The 16,763-nt window shown below is 40.8% G+C and overlaps 1 protein-coding gene across 1 annotated transcript in view; it reads left to right on the top strand.

Moving 5' to 3' along the window:
• AKAP12 (A-kinase anchoring protein 12) overlaps nt 1-16,763 on the top strand; it is a 91,955-nt gene that overhangs the window by 43,868 nt on the left and 31,324 nt on the right. Inside the window, exon 2 of the mRNA XM_087425133.1 lies at nt 9,826-9,943. Coding sequence (XP_087281259.1) covers nt 9,826-9,943 — 118 coding nt within the window. The remainder of the gene's footprint in view (nt 1-9,825; nt 9,944-16,763) is intronic.

Genomic DNA, 16,763 nt, shown 5'->3' with positions numbered 1-16,763 from the left:
ATCAACATTTTACCAATCTTTTTTCGTCTAATTTTAATTTTTAAATTTTATTTGCTTATCTTAAAACAAATACGAGATATGTCATCTGTAAATCTGTTATCATATTTGTAATAGTTGAGGACTTAACATAACTGAATTATTATTACCACATGTTACAGAATTAACAATAATTTTAGAATCTTAAAGAAATCTTTAGGGGCTGGCCTGGTGGTGTAGTGAAGTTCGCATGCTCCACTTTGGTGGCCCGGAGTCTGCGGGTTTGGATCCCGGGTGAGGACCTACACATCGCTCATCCAGCCATGCTGTGGCGGCGTCCCATATACAAAGTAGAGGAAGATGGGCACAGATGTTAGCTCAGGGTCAATCTTCCTCACCAAAAAAATAAATAAATGAGAAAAATTGCTTGAATTAAAAAAAAAAGAAACCTTTTAAAAATTATTTTAACACTGATGTTTCCATAAAGTTTTATTTCTGCATCTCAGAGGTGGACTGACTCTTGTGTTGGGATGGTTTCATGCTGAGACACAGCATCTTAAGGCTGACTGGTTGGAAAGCATGGCTGGGTAGGGGAGGCATACAGGGATTAAAGAATTCAATCCAGTTTGCTCACAAAAATTTTGATGGGCTATTGCCCATCTAAAATTCTTATAAATATGGATTCTGATGGAGTAGTCAGTTTCCGCATTTGGCCTCCACTTTATTTTCTGCTGTTTCTAGAACTTTAAAAATACATTGCAGGGGCCTGCCCTGTGGTCTAATGGTTAAGTGCACGCGCTCCGCTGCTGGCGGCTCGGGTTCGGATCCTGGGCGTGCACTGAGGCACCACTTGTCAAGCCATGCTGTGGCAGTGTCCCATATAAAGTAGAGAAAGATGGGCACGGATGTTAGCCCAGGGCCAGTCTTTCTCAACAGTAAGAGGAGGATTGGCATGGATGTTAGCTCAGGGCTGATCTTCCTCACACAAAAAAAAAAAATTGGAAAACTCTGTGTTCTTGTATTTAAATAAAAGGGGGAATGAAATATTTTTACTATTGTCTGGATGTTTGCTGTTTGGAAAATTTGGTTGTAGAGTGAAGATCCTGTTTGGGGCTATGGCTCTTGACTTGTGTAAGTCTTCAGCCAAAACGATGGCCGCCTCTAAGCGGTGTTGATGGATGGGCTCAGCAACAGGCACTACACAGCTCTGGGTGTGTGTGGTGTATGTGGGGGTCGTTTACAGTCCCAATCCCACAGTGGGTAACTTGCCTTTGCTACTCAAGGGTCGGAACCAATCAGGAGCCCTAGGCAGAAAAAGCTACGCCTCTTCCTCTTCTGACCAAGTCTGTTTCAAGGCGAGGCCATCTTACTCTAACTATCCCTGGGTCTCGTGCTGCATCCCTGTTTGAGGGCATGTGGTCACGTGGAACGAGATGCTCCTTGTACAGAGCTGTTTCTAATTTTTGTTGGATGCCTTTGTCTCGAATCTAATGCTGCCTCCTTCGAAACCCTCCTCAACACAAACTTTAGGACAATTTATAAAAGGTGATCTTAGTGTGATACAAGGGCTGGAAAAATACTGGAGTAGAACCTAGACCTTGATTGGATGAGGTGGACTGAGACTCATAAAGTGGCTGCTGAGTGCTTTTCAGTTGAGAGAGAAATCTTTCCCAAATATTATTTCATTTGAATCTCAAAACAAACAGAAAATAGAGGTGGTATTAGTCTCAATTTATCAGTGGGAAGATGAGGCCAGAGATAAGGTTCCATGGCCAGCGGGAGCCATGCTGTGCTGTCTGCTGGTTCCCCCATCCTTTCTATGGTTAAGAAAAAGAAAAAAAAGGAAAAAACTCAGGAAAAAACTCAGATGGCTCTTCTCCATTTAGACCTTTGTGTAAACTACTTTGCCCCTCTTCTCTTACCTGGACCGTTAGAAAGTTAGAAGAGGGGCTGGCTTGGTGGCATAGCAGTTGAGTTCCCGGGCTCCAATTCGGGGGCCTGGGGTTCGCAGGTTCAGAACCTGGGCCAGAAGTGCCTCTTGTCAAGCCATGCTGAGGTGGCGTCCCACGTAGACGGATGGTTGTACAACTAGAAGGATGTACAACTATGACATACAACTATCTACTGGGGCTTTGGGGAGAAAGAAGGAAAAAAGGAGGAAGATTGGCAACAGATGTTAGCTCAGGGCCAATCTTCCTTAAAAAAAAAGAAAGAAAATTAGAAGAATTACAAGTTACAGAACACATCGGGTGTTCTGTTGAGTGCAGAGCATGAGCAAACCAGGCAAGAACTCTTGGACCTTTCTTTTTAGAGGGAAGATGGACATGGGACAAGTCATTCCCATTAGATCACAAATGTTGAGAGCAGATGGTATAACAAAAGTAGCTAAAGCTCATGTTGATAGTTGACATATTAAAACATTTAATGTGTGTCGGATGATGTCCCAAATACCCTTTTAGGTAGATAAACATGAATTCTTACCCTATTTTCAGAGCAAGGGAGGGAATGAGAGGTTGAAGAAGGTACCCAAGACCACAGATCAAGTAAGCATATGGCAGGTCAGACCCTGCTCTCCCAGCCACCTCCTGTTTTGCTGGCCTGGAGTTAACCAAGTTTCAGCCTTTGACAGTAATGGGCCAATTATAAAACACCAGATTTGAAGTATGTAATCTTGCCCCTGAGTACCCGGCCATCTGCTCTGCTCTGAGCCTGCCATGTCATCCAAGGTTCAGGAGTGAATATAGGTTACTTTGCATGAAAAAGCTCTTGAAATATGATTTCACTGTTAAGGTTCTATCTTAAAGCCATTCTGTTTTCCCATGAAAATTCATGTGGCTGGTAGAAATTAGAAGTAAAATGCTTGACTGGAAAGCAACGTTTTCTTAACTGTCTCCCGCCCATACTAAAAATAAACAAACCAAAACAAACCAACTTTTGAAGGAAGAGCCCTCCTCCTACCCAATTGCAAAGGTAATCATGTTAATTAGATAAAGAACAGAACACAGAAAAGTAGAAAAATAGAGGATAGCAAATATTCCTAGTTCCCTCCCCAGTGATAACTTAGTATATTGTGATATTAACGATTTGGCAATATTGTTGCTATTTTACAGTGTTCTTATATATATTTGTAATCATTTTGTATATGTAACTTTAGTTTGCTTTTTAAATTTAATATTACAACATAAAATACATCTCCACATATTCTTTGTAGGTGCCATTTTTAATACCTAGAAGATATGCTGTAACTATCCCCCAAATTTTGGGTATTTAGAATTGTTTCTTGTTTTATGTTATTTTTGTTTATCTTTTGCTTTCTTTCCTCTGAGTTTTTTGTGTTTGTTTTGTTTTGTTTTTTTCAGTGATCTTAACTGTAGGAATTGGATCAATTTCATTTAATTAATAAGCATCCCCTCTTCTGTATCTTGCTCTCTATCCTAAAGGTTGATAACCTTTAGGTGTTTAGTGTTTAGACTTGGATTTTACAAAGCTTTCTCCTTAGATTAGTTTGAAATAAAAATGGTTACTTTTTAAAACTAAAGCAAACCTTTTGAAACCCGTAATTTGGTTAGCGTTCTGTAAATGACCCCTAAATTCGAGGGAAAACATTTAGCATAACACATAACCTAGGCTGGTTGATATTGTCAGGATGCTGGCGTAGACTTATATTCTTGGATAGCCTGTACCATTTTTGTGAAATGGGTGGGCTGGTTGTTTCTGACCTAGGAGCTGGAGGACTCAGTCCCGAGACAGAACATTCTTTGCACTGAGGCCGTACATGCAGCTTAGACCGCCTGGTTTGAGTCCCAGCTTCATATCTGCCATGTCTCTTTGGTGCTTCTGCTTCCTGGGCTGTAAAGCAGGGTTGATGATAGTAGCTTTCTTAAGGTGGAGGATTAAGTTAGCAAATGTATATAAAACACCTTTGTGCAATGGGTACATCATACATATATTACTATATCAGGAGCCTCTGAACCATGATATTCTTGTCTGTGTCTTGGTCATTGTTTCTGCATAATGGCTTGGCTGAGGATATTAATATGCTAATCACACTTGGAGATAACATGAACAGAGGAGTTAAAGCTCCATCTGGGCAGTCTGGTCCCTTGGTTCAGATGATCTGAAAGATTTAAGAACCCTGGAAAGGTGGGTTAATAGCATGCTTATTGCCTAAGAATCTATGGACTTTAGGGTTCAATGTATTTTCACCTCTATAATGATAAAATGAATAAAAAGAAAACCATGTCTCTTCCCCCAACCCCTTTGCAAAGGATAAAACCAAACAACAGAAATTCCATAGAGGTAGTCATTGTTCAAGATTTGGTATATATTATTCCAAACTTAAAAAAAAATGCTTATGTAAACATTGGAGCAAGCACTCTCTCCTCACCTCCCATCCTCTCTCCCTGTTAGTGAGTTTTTTGTTTTATTTTAAACACATAAAGGAATCAAATAGTCTCATCAGCTTGTTTTTTCCGATTAAAATGGGGACGTGTACCCACATCATTGTGTCTAGTTTTAACTCATTGCTTTCGATGCTATCTATTATATGGATGTCTCATAATTTAATTCTTCCCCTCTACTGACAGATACTTAAGGTTTTTGCTATTGTATTGTATATTGCACATCATTGTACCTTTACCTGCATAAGTAGGTAAAGCCATATCTATTAGAATGGGGTGGTACATACCAATGGATATGTATGTTTAAAATGGTTATAGCTGTTTCCAAATTGTTCTCCAAAGATATTGTTTACTGTGTTTGACATCTTTAAAGATTTGCTTTCAAAACACTGTATATTAGAATGAAGAAAAAAACACATTGCAGAGTTTTCTTCACAAGTTTTGTCATGGATTTAAAATTCCTTCCAGGTAATGTTTTTATTCTGACCATTTGTGCACGTGTCCTTGGTTGTATTGATTTACTTCTTTTTCCTTCCTGGTTACAGCCACTTAACAGTTCTGGTTTTTGGGTTTGCCACAGGAGTTGGGATGAATTTCTCTGGCTGGGGTCTCATCTACTACACCCACATGGACTACAGGATTCTGGGGCTCATCCCACCTGTGCTGATCATCCAGTGAGAACGTAGAGCCAGGAGCATCACTTGTGTGGTGAAAGTAGTTACTTTAGCAGGCTCATCTCCTCTACCCCCAACGTCCCTACAGCTGTTAAGAGCACATCTGTTTTTTAAAAAAAATTATTAGTTTGAGGTTATAATGGTTTATAACATGGTGAAATTTTCAGGTGTACATTATTATTTATCAGTTTCTGTATAGACTGCATCATGCTCACCACCAATAGTCTAATTTTTATCTGTCGCCATATATATGTGCCCCTTTACCCCTTTTGCCCACTCCCCAACCCCCTTCCCCTCTGGTAACCACTAATCTGTTCTCTTTGTCTATGTGTTTGTTTATAGTCCACATATGAGTGAAATCAGGTGATGTTTGTTTTTGTCTGGCTTACTTTGCTTAACATAATCCCCTCAAGGACCATCCATGTTGTTGCAAATGGGAAGATATTGTCTTTTTGTGGCTGAGTAGTACTCCATAGTATGTCTATACCACATCTTCTTTATCCATTCATTAGTCGATGGGCACTTGGGGTTGCTTCCATGTCTTGGCTATTGTGAATAAGGCTGCAGTGAATGTAGGGGTGCATAAGTCTCTTTGAATTGTTGATTTTAAGTTCTTTGGATAAATACCCAATAGTGGGATAGCTGGATCATATGGTTTTCTATTTTTAATTTTTTGAGAAATCTCCACACTGTCGCCCATAGTGGCTGCACCAGTTTGCATTCCCACCAGCAGTGTATGAGGGGTCCCTTTTCTCTACATCCTCTCCAATATTTTGTTATTTTTTGTCTTGGTAATTATAGCTATTCTAACAGGTGCAAGGTGATATCTCACTATAGTTTTAATTTACATTTCCCTAAAGATTAGTGATGTTGAATATCTTTTCATGTACCTGTTGGCCATCTGTATATCTTCTTTGGAAAAATGTTTGTTCAGATCCTCTGCCCATTATTTGATCGGGTTGTTTGGTTTTTTGTTGTATGAGTTCTTTATATATTTTGGATATTAACCCTTCGTCGGATATGTGATTTGCAAATATTTTCTCCCAGTTGGTGGGTTGTCTTTTTGTTTTGTTCATGATTTCCCTTGCCCTGTAGAAGACCTCATCTATTTTGTTCATTGTTTAATACATTCATTAAAGACATTGATACTCCTGCTAACTTACTCTGCAGAGGGGCTCACAGCAAGCTGTGGACACTCCTGTGGAGAAGGAAGGGGAACGGAGCTGGCTGGTAGTTTTTCCGCGATGGCTCGGCTACCATTTTGGATATTTTCAGTTGTTCTTACAGGAATGAGAGGAAAACACTGTTGCTGGAAGCATTTGAGATTTTTTTTTTTTTAAAGCTTGTTTAGTTGTAATGTGGTAATACTTTACGGGAATAAACTCTGGCTGACCCACTCAAAGGATATAAGCTTGAAAACACTTAGGGTTTTGATTTGCTCACTGGAGGCATTTACGCTTTTTGAAGCACAAATCCAGTGGGAAAAGAGGTTTTCTGGGGCTGGTGTAAGGAGCCTGTCTTTCAAGACCAGTTCTCATCTCAAAAGACATAACTGTTTTCATAAAAGCAAGTACAAGATGAATGGACAAAGCTATGTGAGGAAGCCTCAGAGTGAAAGAGTGGAATAGGAATTTCCTTCTTCTTTCTTGTTTGGAAGCTTAAATCCTGATACTACTTCCCTCTCTGAATTAGATGGCCCTCGCGTTTCATCTGGCTCTAACACTTGCCATCCCCTTTGTCCCTAAGCTGTGTCCTTGCATCTTTCAAGGTCTGTCTGGGCATAACTGATAAATCCTTGTCTTCTGTGGGAGTTTGAGGTACAGAGAAAAGAGAGAATGACTGAGGACGAGCCAGATATGTGTTTATTGATGAAGAAAAGCACCCACAATAGATGAAGCAATCAGGTTATAAAAAAAGCATGTATTCTCCGTTTTTGTTCTTTTAAAAACAAATGCTTATGTGCATATATACACACTTAGAAAATACAGAAAGCCCTTAAATGTTAAGGAACCGTGGGTTAGGTTTCTTATGATGTGAGGTGACTTTAACTTATAGATAACTCTCGGAAGCACCTGAACCCTTAACAATAGTATGAATTATTTTGATGGTTCAGGATGGGAGAAAAGGAAAACAGAAAACTTTCTTTTTTGGCATGGAAAAAAATGAATTATCCTTCTACGAGAACACATGGGATTTTATAAAAGCACCTCTAAGTGAAACACAGAATGGTGGAAATGTCTGACTATGACTAGGAATGAAGTCCTGTTTTTGTGTGGAGTGTCAGTGTGTCATGGGCTCTGAATACTCACTCAAGCCATCACCGTGGGGTCAAAGCTTGGGTACCTTTGCTGGACTGAGCTATGCATATAATAAAATAGGCTCAAAACTCAGTTTCAGTAATGTCACTGTCATATATTGTCACCAAAGTTGATAATTCAAGTGCCTTTCTGAGGTACAGTCGTTGCCTTGTGGTCACTGGGAATGACTAATCCATAATTTTACTTGTTATCACACTTCAGATATGAGGAGGGCTAGCAGGTGATCTCAGTTCTTAAGACTGATTTTCTATCATCTAATGTACTTCGTTATATATGTGTAACATTTCTAAAACAGTAGACAAAAGTTTGTGGCTGTGTCCTGTAGACCCTTCACAATGAAAGATACTCAATTTGGCTACAGTTAGAGATTTCTTGGATTTGACAATTTACAAAGAATTATGAGAACTCTTTCAAGAATTATGGAAACTCTGTAGAACTCTAAAACGCTACAGAACTTCAGAGTTCTTCTTCCTAAGCAAGGACATACTTGACCAAAGTTTATTGAATTGAAATTGAAGTATTAGAACGGCTGTCTCCTGTTGCCGTTTAGGTTGCCATATCATGGTGTGTAGGTCAACATTTTTTAGGTGTAAGATTCATTGGATTACTGTGTAGCCCACAATAATGTCTCCTGCTTTCCTTCTCTGGCTCTTTTTCACGTTATTAATCAAATCTAAGTCTAACCTATGCACATAACTAGTGATTTTTAGTTAAAGTACTCTTAAACGCTGACATTCTTTGCTGATGGGCATTGCGGAGACCTCCTCCCTCCCCCTGCTTTTGTCTTTAGCTTTCATTTAAAATTCCCATCTTTCACATTTTGGTAAGAGAAGACTTTAAGTGGAAATGTAATCTGAGCATTCCGTCTAATAAATGGACTCAGCGTGGGCATTTTGAAGCCAACTATTGCAACTGTAGTGTAAGTATTAAAGCACAGTGGTGTTATTTCAGGAGGCAGCTCATGCAGTTGACGGATGGCTTTGCTGGGAGCAGAGAACAGCCAGGTGAAATCAATTTAGCACCGTTCAAGCCTTCTGGATGGACTGTCTCGATCCCACTGTCCTTTCAAGGCTCTGATGGAAGACAGTGGTTTGGCCAGTGCATTCCGTTGGCCTGTAAGCAGCATGGAATGATGCCCATGGAGGGTCGAGCGTTGAGACTGGGAGTAGGGAGGTACTATGGAATACTCTTTAAGGCATTTTATTATTGTGCGTAGAAACAAGTCCTTCAACAATTCATAGTGTTGTGGAAAAACCCGGGAAGTAGTTGGTGATGAGTCCTGGCGTTTGGGCCATGGCGCCTCCATTGCTGAGCTGTGGGACCTGTGCCAGCCATCCCTACCCTCTGTGATCACTTTGAGTGTCAGTGTCCTCATCTCTACAATGGAAACAATAGCACCTGCCTACATAGGTTTTAAGACAAATGAGAAATGTATAAGAACTATAAAGCATTGTTGAGATCTTTAGACTCCTAATGGTTACTGTGCTCTTTTTATGTGGCTTAAAACTTTTTACCTATAGTCTCAGGATTAAAAACAGGACGTAAGGGCACGTCTATATGTCTAGTGTTTTTGCAACTGATGACATCAATTGCACAGTCTATGGGGAAGATTGCAAATGACCATTTTAGTAGTGTTTTTAAGGAAAAAACAATGACTCATAGAAGCGTGTGTTACGTATCTCTTCTTTGTTTGCTCTGGATACACTGGCCGTGGAACCCGGGGCCTTCTAACTTGCCTCACCTCTCTGCATCCCTTTACCCCTTTCTCACATGCCCCTCACCTGGGGGCTTAGATCTCAGCTCTTGGCTTCCTTTGCTTCCTCAGAGAAGCCCTCTTGACATCCCTGCCCACGTTAGAGCCCTCTGCTAATTGTCATTTGCTCTATGTATTCCTCCTTCGTGACAGTTTCCATAGCTGCAATTTAATAATTATTTGCTTAAATGTCTGCCCTCTACTCTGAGAAGGACACGTTGTCACTTATGTATGTCCCAGTCAAATCACTTATGTATGTCCCAGTCAAATATGCATGACCTGCATCTAATCACAAGGAAACGTTCTTTTAAATTTTAAATAAAAAATATTTTTTCAAAAGTCTGCTTTCCATAGTAGTTTGTGAGCTCAGTGTGATGGGGACCACACCTGACTTATTCATTGTTGTATCTCAGATAGGCCTGGAATGGGGGGGTGTGTATATCACGCATGGTATTGAGATGAACGAATGAATGGTGTGCACACTTACCCAGAAGGAAGGCCCTATCTGCCTGATAATAGCTCCTTGTACCTTTTGTAAGGTAGTTGGATCCTTCAGACAGTAAAAGACAAATCTTCATTGTCATTGAACCTCCATTTCTTTGTTTTTCTCCTTTAAACTGTTTATATTCTTGAAGTCACAGTATTGTTTCTAACTTGGTGGTGAAGATTGAGATTAAGTGGACTTGGTTTTGTCTTCCCCATAGCTCCTACAGAAGAATGGTCAGCTGTCCACCATCAATGGCTTAGCCGAGCAAGAAGAGGTCAGCCTCCAGGAGGGAGCCCTGGATGGCCAGATGGAGGAAGTCATTGTCGCAGAGGATGGTAAGACGCCTTTCCAGGCTCCGGGCAGAACCCGGGGCTGGAGGACAACAGCACTTGAAACAAATCCACAGAGAACAGTAAACACAGGCCTGGGTAGAATGTGTAGTGTCCTCCTACCTGGGGGTGGATGATGTTGACAACAAAAGCAATCCATTGGTTACAAAAGGAAGTATTTATCTGACCCTTGGGGTAGCCCTTATACTCAGGTATAGGAAGTTATCCCTATGCTTAGGTATAGGGAGTAAAGTCGTGTTTCCTCTTTCTTAGACATCCTTATCTGGAACTTAATTATTATTATTATTATTATTCATTATTGTCTTCTCCCAACTACCTGTCTGGTGTCAATGTGAATTCTTGTTGGAAACACTGGAGCCATGTTTGCTTTAAGAGTCAGCATCTCTCACTATAGAGAGTAGCCTGCTACACGTGCACAGATCTTTCTGGTAGTGTACATCTCAAGGTGCACACTTCTCTTTGCACAAACTATAATATGCTGCATGTTTTATAGCTCTTGAGCCTCCAGATCCTAGAGGAGTGGTCATTGGAATGCGAATCTTTCACCACACTCTTCACTGGTTTGATTTCAGCCCATGTGTGGTGGGAGAACCACACCTTAGGGTCAGAACGAAGCACTCTGACCAGGAGGTCTCTTGTGAAGGGCCACATGTTGAAGAAGAACCTTCCTCTATTCTTTAGTTCTTGTCTCATTGTTCCATTTAATCATAAACAAAGGAACAATTTAACAACTGCTATGGAAGATATATAAAATGATGGTTTGGCATACAGCAAACGCTGACTCTTATGTAATGTGAAAAAGACGAATGAAAGGGAAAGTCCTGTGAAAGGAGGCTGGCCGTGGCCTCGGTTAAATGAGATTCTTCTAACATGTGGAACGTGTTTCTCTTCTTGTTCAATGCCCCCGCGGTGCTGCTTCAAGCAGGGAGCTGCTTTTGAAGTCGGTGGGAATACTGATCTTTATATAGCACCACAGGCACAATATAAAGTTAGAAATACAGTCTCACAGAAGAGAATTTTCATGACCTAGTGTGCGAGTTCCAAATAGTTCCCCCCAAAATAATTGGAATGGCCCCAACTCAAATCCCAAGTCCCACGCTTTGTTCTTCCCATGGTAACTTTTGACTCAAATCAAACCACAGCAGTTTTGGAGCCTTCTGTGGCCAAGCCACTGGGCTTCAGGGAAGATGAAGAAAGCTGAGAAATGGTCCATCACTTAGGGCACAAGAAGCTAGTCTATGGAAGGATACAGAAGATAAAAATAAGGTTAAGACAAGGCAACGTGGTGGTTATCTAATGAAATTTGCAAGAGAGGAGAGCTGCTCAGAGTTCAAGTGGAGCAATCCTTGGAGCTCAGAGCCTGGGGCAAGATCTGAGGACTGGGGGGAGGTTATTTAGATTTGTTGAGACAACGGACACCAGCCAAAGTGAAGAGAATAATAACAGCCAGCACTGCCCGAGCTTTTATTATGGTCCTGGGACTGTGCCTTTTGTCTGTGATGGCCTTTCATAGTTAACAGCTAGCTACCCTGTGAGGTAGGTAATATCGTTCTCAAGATTCAAACCCAGACCAGCAGCTTCCCAAGCACGAGCTCTTAACCACTGCGCTGTTACTGTGCGGGGCACGTCCACAGGCTTGTCTATGGGAACGGCGTAGTCTGAGCAAAGAGTAAAATGAAAACCCAGCAAGGAAAACAGGCTGAGCAACAGGCTCTGAAAGCAGAGTGGAGTTCAGAAAGTATTTAGTGGGCAAAATAGAGTCACCGAGATACGCCATCAAGGGAGTGCCAGGGTCAGGCAGGCATCTTATCTGACGCTGATGTATAGGATGGAGAAGGGGCGAGGACAGGCATTAGCAGATGCCCAAGTTTCCGTATAATCCCAGATAGCATGGAAATCCCTTGTAGTCTGTGGCATGTCTACTGGAGGTTGGCTGGCTATCTTCCCTTCGTCCAGATGTGATTTCTTTCACATTTCAGCCATGTGGGTAAACACTGATTTTTATAGACAGTGATTCTGCCCCCTCCCTCTGATTACTCCATTGTCTCCCTGAGCCGACCCAGGCTTCTGAACACGGCCTTGGGGGTCTGAGCAAATACCAAATGTCTCTTGCAGGAAGAGCGGTAATTAATATACCTTGTCCTCCAAAAGATCCTCAAAGGCCTTGATGCCTAGGAAAGGACCCCCTTGTGGCCCAGTGCCGCAGAGGCTGCCACCAGAGGCATTTCTGGAGGCCCTGACTTTGGGATGAATGAACTTTAACTGTTTTAGGCAGAATTTTTTATTCCTTTGGCTTATTATGGTCTCTGAGGCAGCCTGGTACACTTGTTTTGTTTTTTCCTTCCCCATTTTGTCGGCCTGGCAATGTAAATACAGACAGAGTCTGTATGCCAAGTTATTAAACAATATTTTTTCATGCTTATCTTTTGACATAAGTGATAGCCTGAAATCTATGGTTAGATTTTATGGTTATTTCCAGAAGTCCATTCTACATGGAAGCTTACTGTAATGTCAACAAAGGCATGGTTTGGTATGCAACCACTGTAGGATTTGGAGGACCTTGGTTTCCACTACCGTCCACTTCAGTAAGAACAGATCTGACCCATCTTCGTCCCTGGGAGGGTGAGCCAACAGTGGAATTTGGTCCTGCCAAATTGATCAATGGATGGGACAAAAGTACAAACAGGAGGCGTTCCTGCTAGAGGGTTTTTAATTTAAAGTGATAGAAAATATTTAGACAAAGTCAAAAGTGAAAATATTTTCCCATCTGGACTTGCTTGCTCTCTTTCTGAAACCAGAAATACTGGTAATTCAGAACCGATCCTCTTCCTATAATGAAAATGGAATCCTGTTTCCTTGGAAATTTTCTTTAAATGATAGAAAAAGGGAACTGACTACTAAATATTTTCTAAACTATGCAGCATACATATATGTTTTGGACGAGATTTGAAGATTACATAATTTCGGGAGTCATCTTTTAGAGAGTACACAATCCGGGGTGAAAACAAATATTTATTAAAATTAAAAAAAAAAGAATTCACAACAAATTACTTTAGCTTTGGAGATTTAGTCCCTTTCTTCTGAATTCTTAAGTGATTTATCATTTATCAAAACTGCTTATAGAAGTGCAGCCCTTTCCCATCTAGAAAGTTCTATCATGCCATGCCATTCTCAGCATTCATAGAGGCTGCACAAGTGCCGTTAGATTTCTGGAAAATCCTCGTCTGCCGAAAAGATTAAAAAAAAAGACCCCTCCCACCCCAAATTGTCATTTGTTCTATAGTCGATGGCTTACATGGGTTTCCATGAGTTAATGCCTGAACAAGAGTGATTTTTAAAACATTTTGGTCCCGGTCCAATTTCAGATTTAAAACTTTTGGAAATTAGAACTGTTAGGTTTTTAAAAAATTCAGTCTTAGTATCTGTTGTGCAGCCTATTCTTTTTTCCAAACAGATGGGAAAATTCAATATTATAAAAGAAGACCTTCTTTATTTTGATAATAATGTATTTGTTAGTTAAAGTGCCTACTCAACTGATTGCCATATGCAAGTCATCAAGTGATGTCTCAGATCTTAATACACTTGAATTTATCATTTACAAGGCAGTTCTTTCTGTTTTCTTCTTTGAGATTTGCCTTTCTGCAGAGTAGCCCCAGCAAACATTGCAAAGCATATGAATATGCCATGCTTTCTCCATCCTTCGAGGGTCACATTTGTGTGAGGAAACAGTTGTGGTCTTCTCCTTGGTTTTTATTTTTTATTTTATTTTATTTTTTTTGCTGAGGAAGATTAGCCCTGAGCTAACATCTGTGCCAGTCTTCCTTCACTTTATATGTGTGTCGCCACCACAGCGTGGCTGACGGGTGGTGTAGGTCCGTGCCCGAGATTTGGGCCTTCGAACTCAGGCCGCCGAAGGGGAATGGGCCAAACTTAACCACTGTGCCACGGGGCTGTCCCCAGATTTTCGTTTGCATATGCTTTATACTATGTGCATACTCAGAGTGAGCAGTGGAGCGTCAGTTGGGTGCTCTGCCCTTGGCATTTGCACTCTGGGGCCGACTGCACTAAAAGTGTTAGCTGGCTAAGCAGTGGAATAGGCTTTGTTATGTGATCAGAATATTATTTAAATATTATTGCTTGAAGCAGAAGTCTTTTAGAGAGTGTGTTTCTTAGATCTCACAGGATTCCACTTCTCTACATCTGGAGATTTCCCCCCAGATACACTAACAAGAATGGACCATCCATTGCTCGGTTATCTAGAAGCTTAATTTGCAACACTGTGGAGAATTTCATTTTTCTAATGGTGCTTAATGTCACCACTGTCTTTGTTTTTGTTCAATTTGCTGTGTGAACCCACCAGCTCCTGGTGTATAGTGCCTTTGGGATATGGAAAGGCCAAAAGGTTACCGCCACATGATCACAGCCGCCCTCCCCTCGGGTCTTATTACCTTACAGAAAATCCATTCTGGACTTACAAGTAGTTCGTCTTTGCTTTTTGATCATTTAATATCTTTACCTGGATAGTGAGTACCCTGAGCTGTTCCAGGTCTCTGTTAAAAGATGACTCCCCCCCGCCCCCCAAATACTTGTTTTTCTGTGAGAGGCTGCCTTCTCAACTGGGAAGGTTTTTATGATTCAATCCCTTTTCTATCTCAATTTGTGATGTAGTCGGTACCTTGTTCATATGCCCCTGAAGACATACCTGTCACCCAAATTACTGCCCTCCATTCCTCCTTGATTTCTCTTCACATCAGCTGTCAACATCTTGCGTTTGATATGCCTAGTTTCCTACCCCTACCTCTGCTAAAATATAAGAACCACGAGGGCAGAGATTTCTTGGGACGAAGGAGAGGGGTCTATACGGTTCGGTACAGAATTCCCTGAGCCTAGACCAGCATGTGATACAGAGTAAGTGCTCAACAAATATTTGAATAAACGAAGACCCAGTTTTAAGTTAGAGTTAACAATATTACATTTTTACCCATATGGGAGAGAAGGATCTGTTAGCTTTTCATTCATTATATCAACTCATTTCCTGCAGAGTTAAATACTGCAGCTTAACGGATTCATCCAAGGCTCCCTTTCCTTGGTAGCATCAGCACCAGCAAAGCTAGATACTTCTCATTCACCGTGCTAGATTCTCTCAGGTGCTTACTCTTGGTTATCTGGGTGTTGTCTGCAAATATGAAATCAGATCCTGAGCTGCTCATGATTAAGTGAGGACTCCTAGTGACGCTGTTAAATATGAGTGCTCAATAGAAACAAGAGAGGGGTCCCGCCCCCAGTGGTTTGGTATTTTGAACACAGTATTATTGCATGACATTTTCTGAAGCTGTATCCTGTTGTATAATGTTTTGAAAACTAGGGAGAACACTCAGAAAATAGGCCTTGAACTCAGGCAAAAGTATGCAGTTTCTGGGAACTGGTTTTAATTCCCTCCTCTGCTCCGTAGCAGTATTTTTAGCGTGCCTCTCTGAAATTACTTATCATTGACAAGTTTCTGGTCCACATACTCTGCTCCTTTCATCTTGAAAGAAACACAGATTTATTTTTTAGTAATTAACAGCCAAGCTGTACAGAGAAGACCTTTTTCCTCTGAACTGTATTCAAGTCTGACAGTACAATGAACCTTTATTTTTTCCTTTGAACTTGAAAAATGGGGGGGTGGAGGGGTCGGAATAAGGAGTAAGACTTATGTTCATCTTCCCTCCCCTTTATAATCAGTTCACTCCAGGGAACTAAAACACAGGTAAGGCTGCTTTGCTATTTTTCTGTGGGGCCTTGAACACACTCCTTTATCTTATTGACCATCAGTTTTCATCTGTAAATTGAACATCCTCATCCATCTCTCAAATTCTATGATTGAGTAACATCAGAATTGCTAGTAATATAGGCATTGAAATCCAAATGATGGCTTGGCCATTAAAGACACCCAAGTGACCTTGGGCAGGTAGGCATCTACTTAGTAATTTCACTATGCCTTTTTATAAAAACATTTTTATGCTCTTTCTTTTAGTCTGATCTGAAATGCCATCTTCTAGATTTGAAGTTTTAATTCAATAAACAAAAAGTTCAAGAGGGGAAAATTTATTTAAGAATGTCTCGATATATAATCATTTAAGTATAAAAGAAAGAGAAGTAGCCTCATACATGTGGCTACAGAGTAACATCTCTCTCCCCGTATATGGGAGAAGATCGAATTATGTAATAGGGATTGGTTGTGACCCAGGATGGATGAGAGATGTTGATAAATGCCTTATCTACTTGTCCTGAAGACTGTCAGTCAATCTTCAATTACCACAAAGACTTACCTATAAATGGCTGTCGTCCAGTGCACTCGTGACTAGGGTTGATGTTCTGGTCCAGTGGAGGAGGAACATAGATGGGATGGCCTATAGGCTTGTCCAAGTAATACCTCAAGATTCAGACCCTTTCTCTTGGAGGGACTGAGCTGGTCCACAATTAACGGTTCTCCAGTTGTGACTAAGCCACTAACGGACACATTAAATTATTTTAGCCATTTTATTTATTTAATGAAAATCCTCTAGGTGTTTTCCCAAAAACTGACTCATCCTTGAAACAACTCCAGTCTCACTAAATATAGCAACCCCAAAACGGTTCTGGCAATGAGATGTTCTAGAGCACACCATCTCCATATGATATGAAAGGATGCTCTGATAACTTCCAGAAGATACATTCTCTGGGCTTAAATTCTACAACTTTTAAGCCTATCATTTGAGTCCTATTCCTGAGTACCATACTTGGAATTTTTACAAACTGCTTTTGTAATGAGGTGTCAGTACAG

The sequence above is a fragment of the Ceratotherium simum genome, chromosome 38 (assembly GCF_057802395.1).
Source record: "Ceratotherium simum simum isolate JZ-2026a chromosome 38, ASM5780239v1, whole genome shotgun sequence".
NCBI lineage: Eukaryota > Metazoa > Chordata > Mammalia > Perissodactyla > Rhinocerotidae > Ceratotherium > Ceratotherium simum.
The sequence above is the reverse complement of the archived record's forward strand: the minus strand, read 5'-3'. Positions and strand labels throughout refer to the sequence as shown.